The 25,998-nt window shown below is 40.4% G+C and overlaps 1 protein-coding gene across 7 annotated transcripts in view; it reads left to right on the top strand.

The window, feature by feature from the left end:
- oxr1a (oxidation resistance 1a) overlaps positions 1–25,998 on the top strand; it is a 168,111-nt gene that overhangs the window by 67,517 nt on the left and 74,596 nt on the right. For all 7 annotated transcript variants that reach the window (XM_077526092.1, XM_077526091.1, XM_077526096.1 and 4 more), the window contains one exon: positions 20,155–20,351. In XM_077526092.1, coding sequence (XP_077382218.1) covers positions 20,155–20,351 — 197 coding nt within the window. The remainder of the gene's footprint in view (positions 1–20,154; positions 20,352–25,998) is intronic.

Raw genomic sequence — 25,998 nt, 5'->3', positions numbered from 1 at the left:
CCCGGCCCGGGCGTCGGGCTCCGGGGGCCGGGCGAGAGTTTGGGGCCTGCCCCACTCCGGTATAACTCCTGGCGCCCCGGGCGGGCTCCGGTGGCCGGTGGGCTGTCCGGTAGCCCTGCTGCGCTGGCTGTCCGCCCATTGTGGTGCCGGGTGGATGAGGTGGGGGGCGGGTGGGGGTGGGGGTGCTGGGGGGCGGGCGTGCCACCTACACCCGCCGGGTTGGGTGAGGCCCCGCTGGTCGCTCCTCTTACTCACTTCACTAGCTTGCACTATACACTTTGTAAATATACACATAGGGCACACAACACATTTCTTGGTGGGGTGGGGAAGGGTGGAAACACCGTCTTCACCCTTCAACTCCCCTCCAATTTTAATGCACCTCACGTCCAAGGGGAGGGGTGAGTTGGGGCGGGGAGCCATCAGAGGGGATGGACTGCAGTGCCTGGCAGCGCTGTGGTCCCCCCCATTTGTGTCCCTGCCCCACCACTTTGTCCCTCCATTCCCTTTTTTAATGCACCACACATATACATATTCATTTTTTGGGGGGGGATACGGGTGTGTCGGAGTAGGGGAAATTTTTTCCCTCTGCTCCGACTCACCTGCTCCCAATTTTAATGCACCACACGCACACACTTGTATATACACTGGGTGGGGCCACATTCACGGTGTAAGGGTAGAGCTCGCCAGTCGGCGAGCTGGCGGACTCAGTAACAGGGTTAGGTGTCACTAGTACTCTGGCGTGACGACCGGGGCCTCTCCCCACCGGGCTCGGTGTTCTGGTGTTCCGCCTTCTCCCCTGGTGCTTCTTCCTCTGCTTCCCCCCTCCCGCCGCTGTGCAAATCTCGCGCGGCTGGAGGTGGGGTGGGCACATCTTCCCTCTCTGCTCTGCTGCCCGGTGCCGGTTTCCGGGGGGGGGGGGGTTCTCGCGGGGGGCCGGGTTCGCGGGGGGGGGGTGGCGGCCGTCGGGGGGGGGCGGCTTGTTTGGGGGGGGTGGAGGTATGGGTGGGTGGGTGGTTGGGTGCTGGGGGTCGGGGTGTGTTCGGGGGTTTGGGGGTCGGGGGTGGTGGGGCCTGGGTCGTGGTGGGTGGCGGGTTTGGGTGGGGTGCGGGGGGGTCGTGGGGGGATGGGGGCTGGGGACCGGTGGGGCGCGGTGGGGGCCCGCTGGGCCTCGTTCTGCGGCCTTGGGCTCGGGGGTGTGGGCCGGGGCTGGGGCGGGGGTGTTCCGGGTGTCTGGGTCGGCTCGCCGACCGGTGTCCGCTCGGGTGGCTTGGGGGTGGCCTTGGTGCTGCCGCGGCCTGGGGATTCCGGGGGGGCGGGGGGGGTGCTCGCTTTGCTGGACCGCGGTTGACGGCTTCTTTCTTTGGTGGTGGTCCTTATGCATGCCAGATCCGTCGCACCAGCATCTACTGAAACTCAACAGAAGTACCCTCTCCCTCCCACAGCCTCTTGAATCAGTTGGTGCTGGTGTCTGTGGTTCTCACTTTGCTTTATCTATCCTTCCCTCCTTCCTCTCTTTAGTTTTTCCTCTGGTCACTTGAGATCTTAATTTATTAGAAGTATGAGGTTTCTGGGGTTGGCATAAGACTCTGGTTTTGTAACCACGCAGGAGGGGTCTTGTTGGTGCTGGACTTCACTTTGATGGATTGGATGTACTGGCTTCTATTGATCTCACTCTGCCTTATCGATCCTTCCCTCCTTCCTCTCTTTAGTTTTTCCTCTGGGCTCTTGAGATCTCGCTAAATTTGCTGGAATTTAGAGGCTTCCGGGGTTGGCGTAAGACTTTGATTTTGTAATCATGGGGAAGGCAGGAAGTGTTTGGTCGGTGCTGGATGTCACTTTGATTTACCTTTCTTTTCTCTTTATTTCTTTTTTTTCTGACCTTTTCTCTGGTCTCCTGACCATTTAAATCTCACGACTCTGGCAAGATTCTGAAGTACCTGGTTAAGGCGAAGGGTAATGGGATATTTATAAGGTTTTAGGTGAATGAATGAGTATAAATTTATACGTATTTGCACGCACGCAAACGCACGCAAACGCACGCACGCACGCACGCACGCAAACGCACGCACGCAAACGCACGCACACATACACAAAAAAAAAAAAAAAAAAAAAAAAAAAGAGAGCAATGATGACAAGACGTTGAATCGGTAAGACTACCGAATGAACAATTCTGAGCTCTTCAAAAAAGAAAAAAGAAAAAAAAGAAAAAAAAAAAGATGTTCTTATTCAAGATCAGTTCTATTGCATTTAGACATAGTTTGATGTAATCGAAAAGGAAATATCAAAACTTATAAAGGCACTATTGCCTCTTGCATCAAGCTAACAAACAGAGCGCACCTTGCTGGCAAGAAAAAAAAAAACAAGGAATAATATCCTTAAATTATATGCAAATAACATTGCCTGGAGCAGGATTATCACAGCCATGCAGCTGAGACCACATGCAACTGTCAAAACATTTTATGTCACATTTGACTGTCAAGTTCAGTCCTTTGCACTGCACACCACAGCGCACGTGTAGTTAAGCATTTGCTTGCTTGACTATGAGACTTTAATATGTTCGCTGAGCCAATTTAGTGAAAAATAATAATAATAATCAAATCGTCCAATCATCCATTAACATCTTTGCTTCTAATAGAGTCATTAATGGCATCTTCTCTGAAATGAAAAAGGAAGCATCCATGATAATGAGGCTTCATGTAGTCCGGATTTAAGCAAAAGCAGCACCATCCATCAACCTTTTTATCAGCTGCGCCCTCAGCATGCATTGATTAAAATTTTGCCCTTGATTTACTGTTACATTGATCTCTCCAGCATTTAACACGGCATATTTGTGCCACGTGCAGTAAATCCAGTGTGTGAATGTATTACAAATTCATTTTAAGGTATTTTCACACTCAAGTTGTTCTGTTTTAAATTGACACAGGGCTCGAACATTTTCAGATCAACAAAACATCATGTATGTCGCGTGATTTTTTTTCCCATTATTATTTTAATCCTGTATAACGTAATGTATGGTGTGAACTAGCGCCACTACATGTACTTCTCTCTTTTGTATTTTCTAATGATTTGAGATGTGTGATTACTGTGCTAGTCTTTTTGATGGGATGAAACCTTTCCCTTGGAAGTGCTGAAGGCTTTATCTTTATTTTCAATGCCCATCTCAACTGTCACTCTCCATTGTGGAACTCCTCTTTTTCCCAACATCTTAACACCTTTTGTCTTGTTCATCTCCAGTGGGAAGAAGAAAACACATCTTTCTCTGTCCCGCTACTTCATGTCTCACCTCACTGGTAGCTCAGTTCACACATACAACACACACAAACTTTAGGTTTGATATTGATGCTTTTACACTGCACGGCACAGACTCTACTCGACTCAGCATATTCACTTATTCGACACAATTTTTTGACGTGTTTCTCCTTCCCCATTTCTTGACTGATTCTCACCATTCCAACTTCAACATAATCCAAAAATTCAGTCCTTTCGTGCTACAATTTTTGCCATCACAAAAATTTATCCAAATGTACTGTTCCCCCCACCCCTAAAACAAAAAAATCTCCATTTATACATTCATCATCACAAATTAATATGTGACCCGGAAGTGCCCCCAAGTCAATAGAATGTAAAAAGGAACTCAAGCGCTGGTCAGCTCATCACTTCCACATTTTTTCCCCCCTCAAATTTCAAAATAAGAGCCCCAAATTAATATTTCTTTTACCGGTAGTGTCCTCTCATTTCCACAGGTTTTGTTGGATTCAAATAATTCCAGCTTTAAACTGTTCAACTCATCCCTACCACATTGTTCTCAAAATAAAAGACAAAGTACTGTTATTATTGTGGGAATGCTGAAGCATTCCCACATATTTTGTTGTGATTTTTATTCTACACACTTTTTTGCCACATAACAACTCCCACATAATACTTCCAATTTCCATTTTAAAATTTCAACTCGCTTAAAAAATTCACACCTCCCGGGGTATATATCGTCTGATTCCACATAACTTACAGTATTTGCACAATTTAATATTCAAAATCATCCATCCATCCATCCATCCATTTTCTTGACCGCTTATTCCTCACAAGGGTCGCGGGGGCTGCTGGCGCCTATCTCAGCTGGCTCTGGGCAGTAGGCGGGGGACACCCTGGACTGGTTGCCAACCAATCGCAGGGCACACAGAGACGAACAACCATCCACACTCACACGCACACCTAGGGACAATTCGGAGCGCCCAATTAACCTGCCATGCATGTCTTTGGAATGTGGGAGGAGACCGGAGTACCCGGAGAAGACCCACGCGGGCACGGGGAGAACATGCAAACTCCACCCAGGAAGGTCCGAGCCTGGACTCGAACCGGAGACCTCAGAACTGGGAAGCGGACGTGCTAACCACTCGACTACCGTGACGCCTATTCAAAATCAACTTTTCCCCATTCATTTTCAATGGGACAGACATTGAACTTTTTCTAAATATCACTTTCCACGCCCACTTCCATACATATAACTTATCATCATTACCAGGTGTCTGATACTGCTCGGTGGCACAGTTGGTAAAGCACATTGTCCAGTAACCAGGAGGTTATAATTTCATAATTTATCTCCCAATTTACTTCATAAGCATTTCACATGCATTCAAATCTTAGCATTTAGCTATTAGCATTCAGCTTTCAGCATTTCCACGCAATTTCTCCAGAACTTGCACTTAGTCTAGTTATCATTATTATTATTTAGGGCTCCACATTTTTTGACTAATTCATATTGATCTGACTTCATTGTAAATTCACCCCATTCAGGTACTATTTTTCTCATTCCAAAAAATGTATTTTTCCTTATAAGTCTTTAATATTTAACCATAAAATCACAATTTGTTTCAAATGAGACATAAAAAAATGCATTATTCCCATTTGAAATGTAAAATATTCACCTATTTCAGTTCACCTTTGGAACAGTTTTGTTGTGTTCATGTCAGCCTTACCACAAACTATAATCGAGGCTTTTTTTTTTTCATTTTAATTCTAGATTTGAAATATTTTCAAGTGCCAAAAGCTCCTTTCATGTAATGTTGGCTAATAGCTTCTCTTTTTTTTTTCTTCCTTTGTAACTGCCTCTTCATTTCGCAGAAAGGAAAAGCCCACATTTTCTGTCAGCGATTTCATCAAGATTTCAACAACTGGGTCACAAGAGTAAGCTAATATAGAAAGTGTATTTCAGCAAGTAACAGAATATACCAACTGCTGCCAAATGTGCCGGCTGCAGAGGGGCATGGGGTCACCAGCCTGAGCCAAAAAGGCTGCCAAGTGATGGCAGACAGGAGGGAGAAAGACATGGTGGAGGAGCAGAAGTAGGAAGGAGGAGTTGAATTTTGAAATTGGACAGACAGTGATGCTTGGGAAACATTTTGTCATCATTGCAAGTCACTGGCACGATTACATTCATCACGGAAACTGCAAATAATTGCATGACTACACATGTTAACTTCCAGTTGACCTAAAGCAGGCGGTGTAGATTTATGACCTGTTCAGCTTGTGCCAATGACACCAGTGGTGGCAGATGTTGGTGCCTCCAGCCAGTTAGTGCCATCTTTGCAAAATGCCAGATGTGCAAGTGAGCAAATTGGCTGAGAAAATGTGAACATTCATGGAAATTCAGCATTCAGGATTAAATCGGCAATGTTCCCACCTCACTAATATGCCAGTTCTAACTGAGGCTGGCAGTTGGAATGTGTGTATTGTATTGAGGAGTCATCATTTAATCCTCCGTTCTAAGATTGGATGAATTGTGTGATGATCGTCCAATACTCAATTATTCTGCATTTCTGTCCAATTTCTGTCTTTTTTTTTGGCAGGGCCATTTTTTAAACATATTATGGTCATTTTGTGCCTCTCTTCTTCCTGTTTTTGGACATTTAATCGCTATTTTGGGAAAAAAAATTTCTACCTTTTTTGCTAGCAATTTTCTGATATTTTTGGCATTTTGTCTTTTCTGCCTTTTTTTCTATTTTTTACATTTTCTGACTTTCTGCTAAAAAAAAATTTGGGTAATTTGTTGCCCTTTTGTTTTTGAACATTTTAGATTACTTTTTGAACATTTTATCTTCTGGCTTTTTTTTTATTCAATTCTCTGACATTTTGGGAAATTTCATGGACATTTTATGGTAATTTTCTGCTTTTCCTCTTCCTTCTTAGACATTTTATGATCACTTTTTGGACAATTTTAAGTAATTTTTAAAAATTTTCATCTTTTTCTGACAACTAATACATTTGGACACTGACATTTTTTGGGAATTTTTAATTATTAATTTCTTATATAAAGCATCCATTATTTTAAAGAATATTGTATCTAAAAAAACATACAAATAAACATGTAAAAAAAATTCTACTATTATTTTTTTTAATTAAAAAATAGTAATTAAAAAAAAATAATTCTATTATTATTTATTTTATTTTTTTAGAGATCCACAGGGAGCCACAGTAGAAGGTCTAAAGAGCCACATGTCCCAGAGTCATAGGTTGCAAACCCCTGACCTAGCCTCATAAAATTTAGTTTTACATGAACCTTGAACAGTAACAGTAATTTTTAAACTAGTCTTTAAAGGATATGTGACAAGTGACGTGGTTAGCACAACACATGCATTTAGGGGGTTTGAATCTGGGCTCTATTCTTCTGGTGTGAAATTTGCATATTCTCTTTGTGCTTGCGAGGGTTTTCAAGGGTACACTAGCTTCCTTTCACAGTCTTAAAACATCCCTCTTAGGTTCATTGAAGACTATGTTGTTCTTAGTTCTGAATATGAGTGTGAATGGATGTTTATTTTTCTATTATGTTCATTGCAATTGACCGGCAACCAGTCCAGACAGGACCCCACCTCTCACCCAAAGTATGCTGCAATAGGCTCTATCTCACCTGTGACCGTAATAAGGAGTTGTTTAGCTTGATAGATGGCTCTGGCACGTTTGTTTTTTTGTGCAAATTAAAGTGGGTAACCAGACACAGGTTCAGCATTCCTTGACCCCACGGCATCATCCACGCTAGTCCCTCATTATTCATCACTGGTTTCAGTAACCTTTTCTGGGGGAGCAATTAAAAGTACAACTTATTAATGTGACCAAACAAAGAATAAATTGTAAAATGTAATAAAATGAGTGGCCCACCATCTTGAGGTATTTCAGTTTGATAGTCTTTTATTCTGCTGACAGAATTCACAGACTCTTATGTCATGTCCAATGAAGTTAGCCAGCTGGTCCATCTCATTGTCCGTCATGTTCAGCACAGACAACAGACGTAGCTGAATACTTGTGCAGCCTGGTGGATGTGACATGGGAGACTTTGCGCCACAAATCATTGCATGGCCACTGAGCCAGTCCGAACGTGGGCATGTGTCATGGCTGCTGGTCTTGCAAAGAGGTATTGGTTTTATGAGTTGAGTCGAGTCTGCTGTTTCTGAGGAACAAGGAGCTGTTGTGCACACTTCATTTTCAATGTCATGTTATTTTCCATTTTTATTGTTTCTGATAAAAGGCATAAATGTCTGTGTGGTAATTATTTAAGCAGCATTTGTCTTTTTTTCTTTCTTTTTTTGCTTAGATGATCACAGCATATTTTACATCTGCTTGTTTGTTTGTTTCCTTACACAATCTAAAAAAAATACAAGTATGGCAGCAAAAAAATAAATACAACACATGAAAGGTGAGTTAGAAATCTATTATGGGCTTATCAAAGACCCATCCATCCATCCATCCATCCATCTATCTATCTATCTATCTATCTATCTATCTATCTATCTATCTATCTATCTATCTATCTATCTATCTATCTATCTATCTATCTATCTATCTATCTGTCTGTCTGTCTGTCTGTCTGTCTTTCCGTCCATCACCTTCAAAAATTTACGGCACGTAATTTCTAAATTGATTTTGACATCACATGTACAATATAATTTACCGGTATTCACTAACTGTATGTAGGGATGTTCGATACCACTTTTTTTTTTTTCAAAACTGATACCTGTACCAGTACAAAGTACCAATAGCACTAGTCCTTTTGATACGTAAAATGTCCTCCCAAAAAACAATGACAGATAATTTTAAAGATAGATCTATATATTACAATATACCATTTTTCTTTAAAATTGCATGGTATAAATACCAAAATTTTATTTGTCTACTGTAACTAATAATTTCTAGATTCTGATTATAAAATGGCCACAAGAGCGTCATGAGTTCAGATAGCTTGATATAAGGCTGGGTATAGGCCCAATACCGACACCTCTCCCATACCTAGTTGTATCCAGAGGTGGCCACTTCTATTAATTGGAAATTCCCGTCTATGAAAATGCCCACGCCTTGCATAAATACATGGACTGAGCACAGACTGAAGCACGTTTACGTCCGTTGATCGGGATGAGTACATACGGTCCCTCTCATCCCGTGTATTTTTGTGAGCCTTGGGTGGGCATCGTCATCAACTGGAATTGACGATTTACTGAAGTGCCAGTGAATTTAATTATTCAGCATAGCAAGATATAACACCCCAGCATGATTGTGCCCGAGTCTTTAACTCATTCACTCCCAAAGACGTATTTACACGTTTTAAGTTGTTTTTTTTTTTTCATTAATGAAACAGATGAAGCACACTTTTTTTTTCTTTTTTTTTTTGTAATAACTACCATCGCTTTAAGCTTCCACTTCAGGTCAGAAACTGCATCAAAGCCTTCATACAAAAACTCTAGCAAGCAAAAACCTAAAAAACGTATAAATAAGTCTTTGGGAGTGAATGAGTTAAAGGTGGATCCATAACAGCATGCTTGAATACATTTTTTGTGGAAGATTTTAACTGGCCTCAATCCCATGTAACACCTTTTTGGGTCCGACTCAAATGAATATTGTGAGCCAGGCCATCTCCTCCTGCATCAGTGACCTCACAAATACTCTTCGAAATGAATGGCAAAATGGCACGACAAAAAAAATCTCAGTCAGTAAGTCTTCACAGAAGAATGGAACTGTAATAGCTACAACGTTTCACTTTCTGTGGATGGAATATACTGATGTGACAATCATTTTTTTCTGAAAGAAAATTAAAATAATCACTTCTAATGTTGAATGGATAACACTTTGGACACATCTTAATCATAGTTTACATCAAGCAGTATGGTTTTGTTAGGTGTTAAAAGATTTTTAAAAATGTAAATAACTTTTTAAACAGCCCCTTTTATTTCTATTATTGATTTTTTTGGGTGGTTGTGGGGATGAGTAGGGCTGCAGACATCTGCCCATACAGCTACATTTTTCACATAGTTGATGTGGCTAATGCATCCCACCTGCGTGCTCTGCAGTGGAGGCACAAGCTTCATTAGTGTTTACTTTCAAACTGTACCATTGTGAACTGAAATTAACTTACAGACTTTATAGAAATGTGGCTTTAGTTTCTTCACAGCAGATTTGCCGTATTAAAATGGTTCAGTTCAAACAATTAGCATGACCCTTCATCCAAAAGCAAGAAAAAAAATGTGTTAAAGTTTGTGTGGTTCTGTTTTGATAATTGTTTTCTACTCAACTTTTCGGTTCAGCTAATTCATTTATGTCTATAATTCATTCGACTCACTTTATCCCAAATGTTCGCTTATCTCCTAATTCCAATTAAATGCCAGCATAGCACTTATGTAAGTGTTTTTTTTTTTTAATCTCACGCATATTGTTCTTTCCAAAATCTTAAATGCATTATGACAAAGTGTGAAGCATAATTTCCCAGCTTTGCTACCCTTTTTTCTCTCTGAGCCACAATGAACTTATGATGTACTGCACAGACTGCTGAAAATTGTCAATTAAAACAATGCATCTCTGATTCCTGCACTACCACAAGCCACACCGTCATGACGTCGTTTCCTCTACTTACGCTGGCCAATCATTTTGCTGGCTGTCACTGGCATGTAGCCAATGAGAGGCTAGCAACGAGGAGGGGAGCGAAAAGGCGAAGTAGGACAGTAGCAGACTGCAGTAACGGTCCCAAGGTCCCCATGGGTATACTCAGTGAATCAACCGCTGGAGGCTGTGTGTGATTGAGCCCTGACTCTAACAGGGTGTTTGTTGCCAACATCAACACATAAAGAACACATTTGACTGTTTTTCTCTTTCTGATGCATGTCTTTATTTCGTTATCCAAGTGATACACAGACACCAGAAAGTGAGAGAGGAAAAAAACATGCCCTGGAGTCACAGCCAGACACATAATGAGGTTCCCCCACCATTTCTACCCCCTCCATGCCTTTTTGTCACTGAAGATAATTCCTCTGTGAGTCATGTGAAAAGCGCTGTCCAATGGGAATTTTAATGTTGCGTCGATACATTTTAGAAAATGAATAGCAGCCTTTTCCTTTGGCGGCCTTGGTTGATTTATAGACCTTGTTTTAATAGAGCAGTTTGGCACTCTTGTTGGCAGATACTGCTAAGTGATAGAAAAATAATAAGACATTACTCATCTCAAGGACTGTTGGAGTGGTGAGACATAATGTTTTCTAGTGTCTTCATCTGGTAATGTTTTGGTGTAAATGTTGTGTTGAATTACTGTAAAGCATGATAACAAACGGAAAAAAAAAGAGATTTTTCTGTATAATAAAAGATAAAATAAAAGCACCAGTAAAGAGATGCTAAAACATTTCATTAGAAGATCTACATCATCATTATAACCAGCAAATGAGTTAAGAAAAAAAACAAAATAAATAACATTTGAAATTAAAATAGCATGATTACAAAAGGAAAAAGCCCCCCAAAAAGCAATTGAATAAGCATAATTTGCTTTCTCAAAAATATTTTTTCTTTTTTTTTTTTTATGCCAGAAAGCCGCTATAAACATGGAACTTCAATATCTACAGTGTTTCTCGAGAATTTCTCATGTTATCAAAAACACAAGAGCAACTCATTATTTTGCAATTAATTAACCTTGCAAACATACAATTTGAAAGAAAATTTATTTTTTTGTACCACTTATCCTGTAGAGTGTCTCCAAGAGCTGCAACCCACACTACCTTCACTGAGGTGTGGTGAATGTACCACTACAACGTAATCACTAAAAAAACAGTATTATCAAAATCTACCCGGAATAAATGAATAAATGAAAATGAATGAAGGAATGAGTAGTAGAAAGTAGAAAACCGGCACACAAAAAACTAATCTTATATTAACATTAATCATGTGAGCACCATTGACTTCCGCCTTCGAAAAGACAAACAACTTGCAGATTAGTGCACGTCTATCAGCTGTATGCGGGGCGCCGCGCAGTGATACGAACGAACAGAAAAATAGTGCCCGGCGGTAATGGAGTCTGACTTTTTTTTGTCAGGAGGGAGTTTTGTGATGCAAATGTATCCCTATTTCGAACACAAATCATTTTTAGAAGAAGAACGCTTTATTTAGGTGGCCCCAGCCAACTTGCCGGACTATTTTCCTCTCGTCCAACACCGGACCAGAACTCGTGTCACAGAACGCTGTCAGGGGTAAGTCAGTGCTGATCGCACACACTGGAAGTGAGGGTGAAATAGAGATTCATGTCAAAAAACCTAAATTATCTCTTTAAGAGCCACAAGTTGCATATCCCTGTTGTTGTAAAAACACAAGGTTAATTTCTCTTTGTTTTATCTTTGGTTTGACAATAAATTTCAACCGGAATTAGCAATAAACATAGTATTGTCTCTTTTTTTGAAGAATCGTTCACTATTTTCAAAACATCTGCTTATAAAGAATTCTCAGTAACTGGAACCATACAGCCCTCGTATCTTACGTCTTTGCTCGCTAGTCCAAGCAAAAAAATCGGTCAAACGGTGGGTCATATCTCAAGGCACCACTGTATGTAAATTATTTCATAAAAGATGTCTTTGCCGAAACGTTATCTGGGTTGGGAGAGAAATTCATGGATGGAGCCAACTCATTGACTTAACACACCCATCCATGTAGCTTGTGCTCCCTTTCATTCAGCCTTGTGTCAGTGTTGTCGCCAGCCTTTAGCTCTTGTTACATTGACATGGAGGTTAAAAGCCTCATTGGTCAAAACTGCCCAATCACCCTTCAACAGCGAATTGCCGCTGTGGCATTTAGCAAGGGCAGATGAGTGTAATGTGGCGTGGTTCTCTATACATCATTATGCGGAGGTGTCCGACAGCAGAGCAGAGAGTGTCGAGGTTCAGCCGTATTTCATTATGCTCCCGGATGCAATAGAAGGCCTCATTAACATGCATGGCCACAGGTTGTTGTTGCCCCCGCTCTCTGGGTGTCAGAAGCAGGAACTGAGCTTTAGTCTGACTGCCTCAACCATGACTTGCACATTCTCATTAAGCTTAAGATAGTCACAGTGTTCCAATTGATTGCATTTAAATCCCTTCAATCCATTTCAAATACAGCAACTGGTTTGATAATTATGGCATAGATGGATGTTGATGAGATTATTAGCAGAGATTATTCACTCATGTTCTTCTTCTAATGAAGTACTTCATACATATAATTACAGCAGCATTATATTTGGCTACATTTTAACATTTAAGTACAGTGACATTGTGGTAGTTGACCTTGTGTATTGAATTGCCTTTAAAAAAAAAAATAAAAAAAATTAAGACCCAACTGAATAACCACTTTTACGATTACTACTGCTGTGGCTGAGATGGCCATAAATCGTCTAAAAGTGTTGAGTAATGCTTATGTAATAAGTATTATAAATGTGTCAGAAATAGCAGTACATACCATACAGCCTACAATATTTGTATTTCAATTTGAAGACTGTAGTTTTAGCCAGTTTATCAGTTCTGGACATAAATCAATTAATGTGTCCTTGAATACCTAGAACATGACTCACCTACGCTAAGTCAATTGTAAAATGCTGTTGCGTGTTATCCAAGCTACTAACTTGCACTACTAGCTACTGGAAATCATTGAAGTTGTGACTGGACATATAAAAGGGATGGGCAACCTGAGTGTTGGAAGGCTGTCCCAATTTTTCATCAGTGCTACTCGGGGGCCATATAGGACCATACACTTCCTAACTCAATGTATGACAAAAATGCCTTTTTAAATATGGACAAAATATATGTGTTCTTAATATATTTTATTTATCAGAATATATTTGTCATTCCAGGTTGACATAACTGCTGAACAGCAAACTCACATTAACCCTTTTTTTCAATTTTTTTCACAAAAATCAATACTCAAATTTTTAATATTATTGAGGTACTTTGTTTGTCCTACATATCCCAAATGCACAAAACAGTATTAAGCCTAATTTATGCCTACACGTTTGCTCTCGCGTTGATGACCGCCGTAGATCACATGATCCACGGCGTTCATGAATTTTAAGTGCCGCGTCGCTCGTGGCTGGCTGCGGTGCACACGTCGCCAATCCTTGAACGCCGTAGATGGCCGGGCGTAGCTCGCTTCTGATTGGTCCGTTCGATGGCGTTTTTTCTTCTTTTTTTTTTCTCTCTCCGCGCCCCCCGCCCAGATAGTTTCCGTGAAGGCAACTGGCGGCGCAAATCGACTTCCTGCTCGGAGACCAAGGCTGTGCATGTGGATATGTGCCTGGGACGAGAGTTGGAAAACAACAATAACTTAAAAAAACAACAAAAAAACCTGTGTTCGCTAAGCGCATGGCTGTTGTGTTTTGGCGAGTTTACGGCCGACACCGGTGCAAATTGGCAATAATTAATTGCCACGGTGATGAACTTACTCTCCCCTCGGCTTTGTTTCGTGTTTCTGAATTAAATTGAACTTCCTGAATCCGTCATAAAATGCAGAGGAATCGCCACTCTGTGGCGTCCCAGCCATAGCGACAGCGGGACTTGGTGTGAAACTCCAGTAGACACCGATGTGTATTGTGATGTGTATTGCGCACAAGTCGGAAGGCAAACACACGAGCGGAGCTACACCGTAACGCCTCCGCGCGAGCCTCTCGCAGAAGTATACTGAGGCCTTTAGGCTTACTCATGTTGTAGTATAGGGCAAGCCCAATGTAAGCGCATCTACACCATTATAATTTAAAACTACCGTACATTTGACACAAGTTTGGCAACCACAAATTGCATATTATTTTATTTATTTATTTATTTATTTTATAAATGTTTTATTATTTTTTCCCCAATATGTTTTATTATTTGCGGTGCTTTGTTTTTTGTTGTTGTTGTTGTTGTTGTTTTCAGAATTTTTAATTCACATTTCTCCTCCATTTTGTTTTATTTTATTTTTTAATAAAAATGTTAACTCATTTTTTAGTTTTTTTTTTTTTGTTTTTTTAATGGAGAATTTTTGGAGTTACCGAGAAAGGTTTTTTTTTTTTTTTTTTTTTGGCCATTAATCAAGGGGCCACTGACAATGTGGTCGCAGGGTAGGCATGCGGCCGCCAGTTGCTCATCCCTGGCACATAAGATATATTCATATACTGTAGCTTCAACTACACACACAAATTGAGCTGTTTTGAGAACCCTGTCATGACACTAAATAATAATGCCATTGCATAGGAACAAGTCTTGTTTGGAATATGCAGCTCTTCCAGGGAAGAAGGGGTTGGCCCTGTTTATAACATTATCTCACGAGCTGGGCTTGCCTGACTTCCTGATCCCATGGGAGACAGAGGTACAACCCAGTGCTTCTGTTCCTACTTAACCATAGTGTTTATTTCTAATTGCTAAGGCTAACACTGACGATGAAGAAAGGTATTCTGTCACCTACAGGCTTCATATAGAACGGTACTATCTGAGGCAGTATTTAAGGCCCCTCCCCCTGTAAAATTTTGTGACTGCCACTGCAAGGTATGGGGAGCAAAGCAAAGCGGATGAAAAGACGGCATTGCGAAGGCAGCCTCTTTTTTTTCTGGGCCTAATCCCTCTTAGTAGCAGTGTGATAAGTGTGTTTTGACTTAGCCTCAAATTTCCTTTTGTTTATGCATCGTTTGCCAAACCACGTGGATCCCTGTGGAGTCTGATAATCTGAGCGATTCCAGTTTGGCAGAGCTGCACCACAGCCTCCTGGGCCAGGTCACATCACAAAAGCGGAGTAGAAAACAAAATGCCTACGCCCGTTTTCCTTTTTTTTTTTTTTTTGAAGAGCTCAGAATTGTTCATTCGGTAGTCTTACCGATTCAACGTCTCGTCATCATTGCTCTTTTTTTTTTTTTTTTTTTTTTTTTTTTTCTACGCCCGTTTTCCATCATTTTCTCTTCTTTCCTTTTATCTGTTGATAGCAATCAGCCAGAGTTGGTGTCTGTTGATGTGCATCTCACATTGCTTGCAGGAGAGATTGGTGCAATCATAGATTGTGACGAAGCTCGTTTATTTACTGAGATTGGGGGGGGCGGACACATTTGCACTAAGCCAATCGAGCCACGGTTTCTCACTGGTGTAAAAGGCAAAAGCCGTTTTTAATATGCACTCATTTTCTCAGTGGGTTCTTGATGGGTGTTCATGATGATATATGTGAATCACATTCAAAATTCATTCAAAATGGACGACACAAAATGCTAGTTGCACTGTTTTTGTCCCGATTTTGCCCTTTCCCAACTGACAATGGATATCAAACGCCCGACCAACTATTTTATGTCTTACAAAAGTCATGAACAGGGTTTTGTTGCTTCAATGAGTCTTTCTGCTATGTAGACAAGCCTCTTATCTGCACCAGATTTAAATGGATTAATGAGGGGAGCCACTTTGATTTCCTGGGAGTTGGCTGCATTCCCTCCCTCAACGACACAGAGTGAAGCAAACAACCTGTCCTATTTGCGCTAGTCTAGACCAATGCAATGCATTTTCATTTTGGGTAAACAGCTGCCTAGAATATTTGGATGATTTTGATTGTGTTTAATATGACCACGCCATACTGTCAGAGTTGTTTTCGTTGAATTAGATGGAACAGTGGAGATAGTTTGAATTAACTCATCTGGAGATGTTCCATAAGGGTTATGTGAACATTTAATGCTCTGAGGCAGGGGTTTACAGTATAATCAGCAAAATCCATTTTACCAAGCTTAAACTCAGTGCTTATGATTCTAGCCTTTGAAGATGTCTAGACCAATCAGCAGCCATTGAGGAGATACAGTCAGCAGTGCTTTAGATATTATGAAGCAGAACTGCAAGCTTTCAAACAGCCCATCAACTAATTTGGAACGAAAGTGACCAAAACAGTCTTATCAAAACTGTCCTCTTTAGGGTAGGCTTGAGAAGGTGGTGGTTGTAGTCTATAAAAAAAAAGGTAATTTTTTTTGTGATGTACAAAATGTCATGTTTCGGTTTTGGAGGGTTGGGTCATGGTTTAGTTTTGGGTGTTTATGTTGTCTTTTGTCCCGTTTTGTCTCCCCTAGTCTCGTCATAGTTAACCTCGTCCACCTGTGTGTGTCTCGCCTCCCCGTATGTGTTGCTAATTAGTGCCCTCTGCCTGCTGTGTTTCCCAGGTGTGTCTTGTTAGTGTCTCGTTAGTTGTATTTAGTCAGTGGTGTTTGTTCAAGTGTCGCGGTAGCATTGTCTTGTCTTGTCCAGTTGAGGTGTGCTAAGCTGTGTTGATAGTGTCTACGTCTAGTCAAGTTTCTCTATGTCTGGTCTCGTGTGTCACTTCCAAGCCCAGTGTCTCTCTCTCACGTCCAAAGCCAAGTGTCTTTCTCCCTCTCACGTCCAAAGCCAAGTCTCTCTCTCTCTCTCTCTCTCTCTCTCTCTCTCTCTCTCTCTCTCTCTCTCTCTCTCTCTCTCTCTCTCTCTCTCTCTCTCTCTCTCTCTCTCTCTCTCTCTCTCTCACATCCAAGCCAAGTGTCTCTCTCTCAAGCCAAGTCTGTCCATGTCCTGCCAAGTTTGTCCTGCCAAGTCTGTCCACGTCCTGCAAAGTCTGTCCTGCAAAGTCTGTCCACGTCCTGCCAAGTTTGTCCACGTCATGCCCAGTCTGTTCACATTCAGTCCAGTCATGGCAACCAGTGCTCACATCCTGTCTGTCACCATCTTTGCTGTAAATAAAGTTCCTCGTGTTGCCCTTCCGGTCTGTTTCCCTGCCTTGTTTCTTCGCCTTTGGGTCCATCTACCACATTCAATTATCACCCGCACACTGGTTGAGGCATTACCAGCTGCCTTCATGTTGTCTTAGAAGAGGGTCATTGTCCTACACTGTGAATCCCCCACTGGCCAAAAAAACAAACAAACAAACAAAACAGTTGGAAGGTTCATTTAATGTTAGCTTAACTCCGAAACTTGAACTGTAAAACAATAGTGGTCTTTATAAGAAGACATCATATAAACGAAGAAGCAGGTCTGTAGGATTGTGCTCTGTTGGAAGTGAACTGAGGACATGACCATCCCTACACACACTGAAATGTTCCTCCAGTTTTCATCACCAGTCACCATGTTAATTCTTTCTCAACCTTCTAATTTTGTCTCTGAAGATTGCACACATAATACACACACACGCACACGCGCGCACACACACCAGTTTTGATACCAGTTGGCCTTGTACCTCAATGAACAGAGAAGACAAGCTATAGAATAAGAGCTTCCGCTCTACTTATGAGACAGTAATTAGTACCAACTCCAAAGGGAGTGGAGATAGACTTCATACAGCTTGGCACTACCGCTCTTTCTTATCCTCCACAGGCTAAAACAGCAGCTGCAGGTCACTACTTTTCACTCCTTCCCCATCCTTATTATGCGCCATCTAAACAAACACATCTTTGGCAAAATAATCATTCAGGCAGGCTGCGAGAGCTCAGACTCGTACCCTAAATTCAGACTCACTATTTGTGCTGATATTAACAAATGACTTCCGAATGGACTTGAATGGGGCATTATCCTTTACTAAAAAAAAAAAAAAAAAAAAAAAAAAAGCCACAATTTCATCTAATTGGCAAATGGATATAGTATATAGCACATTATATATGCTATTCGGTGCCCAAAGTGATTTCCAAAGTCCATCCATCCATCCATCCATTTTCTTGATCGCTTATTCCTCACAAGGGTTGCGGGGGGTGCTGGCGCCTATCTCAGCTGGCTCTGGGCAGTAGGCGGGGGACACCCTGGACTGGTTGCCAGCCAATCGCAGGATTTCCAAAGTCTCATATTGAATTATTTGAAAACATTCTATTGAAACAGAGAGTACGCTTGGCACAGCCGCTTCAACCACCGTAAAAATTATTGTTTGTTGTTTAATTTAAAATAGCCTACTTTAACCAGGATTCCTTGCCATATCCTGAGGAAAGGTTGAATCCCATTTGGTTTTTCAACTGTCGGCGCTGGAAATTGATCCTTACTTGTTGCCTTTAACCAGCTCGCTAGGAAGAGATCTCAAACTCAAGCCAAAGTTGGCAAACTCCTTTAATGACAGTAATGACAGAGGCGTTGATACACTATCAGGATGGGCTTTATTGACTGACAGCTTAACACTTTAATTTAATGGTCATTAGATTGCTAACTATTGCCATACACGTTTCCATGCCAGCCCGCTTCAGGTCTGTGAGGCAGACCTTATTTTCTTCTGTCTGCCTAATTTGGCTCCACTGGACCATTGAGTTTCATTTCCAAAGAACATAAGACCCCGTGATGGACAGCATTTCCATAGAGATTATGCATTTTCATAATACAGTTAGACACTATGCCATGTGCACTCTTTTGCTGGTCCATCAGGAGATGAGCATTTGGGTGAAATGGCCAAAAAGATTGTGTTTGCTTCAGCAGTTTTGCTGGAATGATTGAAAGTGTGCAGTTGCAAGAGTGAGTGTTGGGAATCTTGTATAGCTGTTTCAGGACTTTATCAGACTATAGATAGTGTATTTCAGCTTGTTCACATTGTTGCTCAGATTTTTGTTTTACTTTGGATTTTTGGAGTATTATATTGTAATCTATTTTATTAGTTCCCTTATTACAGCATGTTTGGAGGACAGGGCCTAATTTAGAACGTCCATTCGTCCGTTCAGCCGGATGAGTTTCTGCCAGTAAAGTTCTTCCACTGCAGTCCTCTTCGAGTCTTTGTTTGATGAGTATTTGCAGTACAATAGTAGCCTAGTATAAACCCCAGCTGATGAACTCCCCCATATATGAAAACATATAACCATCCCTAAAAGACAATAGCAGAAGTGAGACTTCAGATTTCAAACAATATGCTTGACCAAACTGACTTTCCCCACTTACACAGTGACTTAAATTCCTCTAGCTGGGTAATTGGCAGAACATTTTGTTACAATAGCACTGCAACCGCTAGGTTAAAGGCCTCATGCCAGCGTAACCTTTTTGTGGATGCACAAGAACATTGACTGTGTGTAAGGGGTGCTTTGAGATTGCTTTGTTAGTGTGGTGAACTCTGAAAAAGTGCTCTAACCAATTGTACTGCCTGAGTGCCTTTTGAAGATGTATATGTTAATTGTTTTGTTTAGTAAAATAGTCTATTACAACTAGTGTTCAAATATTTGTTTGAAGTGGAGTGTTCCTGTGCAGCAAAAAAAATTATTCCAATGCTTGTTTACGTTACACTAGCGATGTTAGCATTATAGTTTAGCATGTGAGCAAAGTATGCATACTGTATCAAGTACATACTCAATAGACTGACTGACTGGTTGAACAGACAATTTCAGGACCAAATTATTCATACAGCAAATAAGGTAAAGTTAACTAGTCCATTGTGCCTCTTCCCATGTAAATGTAGCCAGTTTTCATCTTACTTTCAAGTTAAACCAACAGTGCACAGTGCATGTTTTTGTAATAGCCAATAAGCGGTTTGGAAAATGGCTGGATGGCTGGATTCTTTCTAGTATTACAGTTCCAAATTTTATAGTTGAAATGTGACATTATAAAATGCCGTTTTGTATTCAGGGTATTGCTTATGTTAAATAATGAAATACTGTGACAACAATTTTTGGCCATTCAATGTTTGTTTGTTTTAGATTCTGAAACTTTGTTGTCTTTGTGGTGTCCTGCTGTGTTCCTCTTGAGACTCTGTGCTGTGCAGTGTGGTTAATAAATTCCACCTCAACAATTAGCATATTGATTCTTTTTATAGATTTCTGTGACACTGAAAAAAATGGCATACATGATCTAATTTCTGCTTGGAGTGGTTTCCCTTGGCGTAGCCAGGGTTTCTCAAAGGCGATTTCCCAATTCACTGAGTATTCGCAATACCCTAAAGCGATGCAAACAACATTGTTTGTTCACTGTCTCCATACAGACTGAAAAAGAAGTCTCAGTCGGTGGACATCGCCAGCCAAGGCTTCTCCCCGACTCTGATGCCAGCCTCGCCACTCAACAAAGCTGCATCACCCGTTGCCAAGACAACCACAGTCCTCGCGGTACAGGAAAACAACACCACTAACTCCCAGCGCCGCAGTCCACGGTGTGGCGAACTGAAGAGAGGCTACACCATTGGTAGGCCATTTCTTTTGTCAACCTTCTGTACTGACTGAATTTTCCAATGTGATGGTCTGAAACCGAAACCTGACAAATATTTGTATTTGACCTACCATAACATTATGATGACTTGCACAATTGAATATGAGCTCCAATTTAAGAGAAAAATCTGCTATAAAAATGAATCAAACCAAATCTACCTTTACAAAATTATTAATGCAAACTAAATACATAATAATGAATTATTTTAAATAATGTATAATAATCTTTGTCAGCATCAATGAACTTTGAACATTATTATCTTTATACAGGGTGCTTGCAGAATGTCATTGTGTCAGTTGTCATAATGGCCTGTCTGTATATGGCTATTGTATACGTCACACATCATTATGACAGTATGGCTCCATATGAAAAATAAATTGCAGTTCCAAGAAGTTTGTATGTGACCATACAAGCAGCATGGTCATCTTGGTATGTTGTCAGCTGCATCATAGAGATGAGCAGGTGGTTTCTGTTTGCTGCAGCAAAGAATTTAATCATTGTATTATATTGAAAGTATTTTTATCCTGGGGCATAATGATTATCTGACTGATTTAAAAAAAATATAAAAAATAAAAAATAAAAAATAAAAAAGCTTTACTCTCTCCAATAATGATTGCCACTATATTTGGCCAACGATCATTTACATCTCTTAGCAAGCTACACTCTAGATGGGGGTCACGGGTAAACATGCCATATCATGTTTACTTATCATTTGTGTGTTTGATCATGACTATAAATGCGTAAATGAACCAAATGTTTGAAAGAACTTCAGGGTAATCAGCAATCTTCTAATTGCCATTCTTCCCCAACAAGTTACATTTTACAGTCGTAAATTCAATATATTTCAATATATTTTGTTACATTGTGAAATTGTACCCACTTTTATTTTGAGAGTACTGTGTTCGGCATTGCTCAGTGGTAGAGTTGCTGTCTCCCAACCCAGAGGTTGTACGTTTAATCACCAGGCCTTGTGACCATGTTGAAGTGTCCTTGAGCAAGATACTGAATCCCCAGTTGCTCCTCATTCTGCGGTGAATGATGAGTCAGTGTGAAGTGCTTTGTAGGTGGAAAAGTGCTATACAAGTGAAAGCCCATTTAAACAAGGAAATACGATGACTAAAATGTTTTGCTGTCTAATGTTTAAGTGATTGGGTTGTGCATACCATATTGTCCAATACTATATATATATATATATATATATATATATATATATATATATATATATATATATATATATATATATATATATATATATATATATATATATATATATATATATATTTATCATTTAATTTTTTCACAGTCCTCAGTCACGGTAGACATGCCGTGACTGAAGATGATTTTATCCCAAAAGGGGGAGCTGTTTACTAGCCACTGTTAGGTCTCCCACTCCTGGTAAGGTGAAAAACAATATATTAAATGAGGGCCGTATCCTTAAAAAAAAAAAAAAAAAAGTGCACAACTATGCACGATACAACACACGGACTGACTCACTGTGGCAACAACAGCTTTGCACTCCTACATTATGATCCTGTTATAGTGTTTCCCACCTAAATTCCATCACAATTTGCTGCTTCAAAATTCACTTATTTGTGCAATTTGGGGGGAGAACTTCCGTTATTCGCTGACACATTTCGACTGAAAATCAGTTATTTTTTATATAAAATTATTTAAATAAAAATGTGTTTACTCCACTGGGTGACACATTTTTTGTTGAGCTAGCCTAACAGAAATCTACATCTGATCTGTTTTTCTCTATCACGAGGTTTTTTCTTTTTAGCTATAGCATTATTTCTTATTTGTATGAATAGTGTTTATATCAGTATGCTGCTGATTTGTTTTATGTAAATGTATATTTAATTGCTGTATATTCATTTTCTTCTTCCTTACCGAAGCTTGAAGTGTTCTATGAAGATGCATTGTCCTTTCTTAAAGCTCTTTCCCGTGACTAGCTCTAAAAGTCATAAATTTAGCTTGCGTTACACGTCCTTTGTCAGACATTGAGTCATGTCGCCTCTTATAATTTCAAGGTTAGGATTTTCAGAGGACTTTGTGGTCATAGGTCAAGGGTTACATCAATGAGTTTATAGAGACAGAGAGAGAGACCTTCAAGCAGGTAAAGATGTGTCATTCTGCAGATGTCTCACTCCGATATGCTCACTACATACAGAGTCATCGCGTATCGACTCCGCTGCCTTGGCAAGGCGCTGGTGCAAGAGCGGATTGATCTGCCTTCATAGCTATCAGTCCAATCGACAATAATCAGTGAAAAGGAAACTGCAGGATAAAGATGAGATAATAGCCCTACTGTTGACATTTTTACCTTCTCTGATCATCTGTTATCTGTTCAATGGCATATGCAGGCTGGGGGAAAAAAAGATCAGGGTAGTAACAGTACAGTAATTCAGTCATTAAATGAAATGTGGCCATTTTTTCCTCCTCTCTTTGGCATTTAACTGCATAGGCACAAATTGTACAAGCTTTTCTGAAGCATGAGTCATAGCAGTTAATCATTTGCTACGCGTAATGTTGGCCTAGATAAAACTCACTGAGTTCAAGGCTTTTCCCGTGTGCACTGCAGAAATATAGTATCTGTAATGAATTGTACTTTAACGAACAATTGATTACTGGCTGACCCCCATCTACAAGTATACATTAAATTGTGAGCGGAGCTTTGGCCTTTTCTTGCAGCTCTGATCAAGACACATTCCACATTCGGGCTTATTCTGCTAAAGTTGTAATGGTGGATTAATAATACTGTATTATCGGCTACGTGCAGAGCTGTGTGCTAGGCCTTGTCAGATCTCGAGACACACCACATCTACAATCCTGATTTATTTTCATAAATAAAACATTCTAACCAAATTGATTGCTGCAAATGTGAAGATAAAATAAGAGAAGCATCTCAAAATTTTGTGATGAATGTCAGTCGTCCTCAGACCTGACTTGGAGACGAGTGAAGAGAATGGATCAGCAGCATTTTTCACACAAAAGACATCTCGTACAGTAGAGAGGAAAAAGCTGAGATTTCCTGGAATCTCCCAAACGCCTGAAGTGTTGCCTCCCAAGAGGGTATGTTGCAGCTTTTCTCCTGATTCTTAGCTTCTGACAGCCTTTATGTTCCAGTGCCTCAGCTGACATTCACATCATTATATACATCCTTGAACTCAATTCAGTACTGGAAGACCAAACTGTAGTTGAACACATCACCATCTCACTCAGTTTGATGTCTTTTGTGTCTGTCTACTAGGGGTGTGAATTGCCTAGTACCTGACGATTCGATTCGTATCACGATTCACAGGTCACGATTCGATTCGATACCGATTAATCCCGATACGAATTTATAAGTCGATTGTTGCGATTTTTTTTCATTCAAATTTAGAAAATACTAATCAGTAAGCTTGTAGGATGTAAGATTTATATGAAAATGTATTATTTATTTATCTGAAATTTCAGTCTTATAGAGGTTGTAATCTGTTTCATGTTTGAACAGCATTAAAATAAAATATTAAGGCTTAATGTTCCGTTCATATAACATTCTTCCATGCTCAAAGTGCAAATCCTAACCCGAAGTCAGACGTTTTGTTGAATATTTTTCCATTAAAAATGGAAGTTTAAAAATCGATTCACACACACACACACACACAAAAAAAAAAAAAAAAAAAAAAAAAGGCAATGATGATAAGACGTTGAATCGGTAAGACTACCGAATGAACAATTCTGAGCTCTTAAAAAAAAAAAAAAAAAAAAAAAAAAAAAAAAAAGATTTTTTTTTAATTGAATCGATTCGAGAATCGCGCGATGTAGTATCGCGATATATCGCCGAATCGATTTTTTTTAACACCCCTACTGTCTACTATCAAAACAATTTTGTTTTTTGTCTACTGGGGTCCATTTCACAAAGCGGGTTAAGCAAACACTGAGACTAACACTAAGACGAACGATGTTACGCCAAAAATCTGACTGACTGAAGGAGGAAATCAAATGTTGTGTGTGTGGTTGAAAGGAGGCGGAGACAGAGAGAACCTTGAAGTTCATTGTGATAAACCTGCTACCGACCAGGTTAGCTTAATAGATTCTGTTACTACAGTAACTTAAGTTACCTCTTTTTATGAAACAGGCTAGACCTTCTGGGTTCAGTTACCTCCCGTTCTGAAACACAGAGGGGTAGATTCACTAAGAATGTGCTGCGTCCGCTAATAGCGCAAGATATTGCACCGCAACTGCACCCGCAGTCTGCACCCAGTTACCCACCTATTCACTAAGGATATTGCTCTTATCATATACCGGCGCAAACACGGCCACAAATTCTGACAGCTGGGAGCAAATTTGCGCCTGATTTACCACACATGGCAATGGATTTGCACCAAGAACAAGACAGTATAGTAACAGTTGCGAGAAAGATGACATTATCAGAAAGCGAGGTTGGACCGATAGCGCCATTAACTCTACAGAGCAGAGAGGACGACAACGATGTCATTCATTCATAAAGTACAAATTGGTGCGATCATTTATTCAAAATATATTTTCAGAGGTTGATGTATGCATACAGTATGCAACTGGCATGTAAAAATGATCGTAAAATGTCGTCCGGCCATTACCGATCAGCCCAGTTTACGTCTTCCTCCCCATTTCCCCCGATGTCTGTGCATATTATAACATCTGTTTATCACTTTTATTTTTATTTTTTTCGAAGATTTGAAAAAGAAAAACTGTGTAGTCGGGGGTCAAATGGCGGCCCATGGGTCGCCATTTGACCCCCCGACTACACAGGGTCTACCATGGGTCGCCATTTGCCCATCTGTGATTTAGTTTAATGTTCATGTGGAAACCCACATGTGCTGAAAGGAATGGGTAAAAAAAATCTCTGCTCAACTGTTACGCCTATGAAGTAGCAATTTACCAAGAATATAGAACGTGTTTCGGTGCCCGCAGAGGCACTGCAGATGTACTATTTCAAATCATCTTGGAAAAGCCAATCTGAAATGGGAGTACTGTAAATACCTATTAAAAAATCTGCATGAATAATGACCTTTGAAAAGGCCAGTGATGTTTTGCATTAAGCTAAACTGATTCAAGCAATGAGTGGCTGACTCTGCATACTCAGCATTGTTTCTCGACAACACCTGACAGAGCAAATGCTAATAAAAAAGACACAAGCACGGCTTTCGTCAGGAGTGGTGGTGCTATGGCAGCCGTGAGACTGATTACTCCCCTGTTAGTTATTCATTGGATTTTCACTGCAGGGTCGAAGAGGGGAGGGGACGGTGCTAACTTGCTGGAGGCTCCCATCAAAGTGTGCTTGATATGCAGTTTCATGAGTAGCACTCAGAGGTCGGAATTAAATCAACAGCTTTTCAATACATCGATGGATTGTCAGGGTAGATGTTAATTTGCTATACTGTTGCCAATTCCATAGTTTGGTTTCAGCACATGGCAGGACCCGTTTGTTGTGACTAAAGTGTTTCTCTCTACAATGGGACATGAGAAGCTAATCAGTGGGGTGTTTGACGGTTATAGCCATCACTGCAGGCGAGACACAATAGTTGTTTTTGTCCTGCATTGGTTGTTTGTGTCTCAGGTGGCTCGTCTTTTCTGTTTACACATCAGGATAGTAGCCAGA

The sequence above is a fragment of the Festucalex cinctus genome, chromosome 7, assembly GCF_051991245.1.
Source record: "Festucalex cinctus isolate MCC-2025b chromosome 7, RoL_Fcin_1.0, whole genome shotgun sequence".
Lineage (NCBI taxonomy): Eukaryota > Metazoa > Chordata > Actinopteri > Syngnathiformes > Syngnathidae > Festucalex > Festucalex cinctus.
The sequence above is the reverse complement of the archived record's forward strand: the minus strand, read 5'-3'. Positions and strand labels throughout refer to the sequence as shown.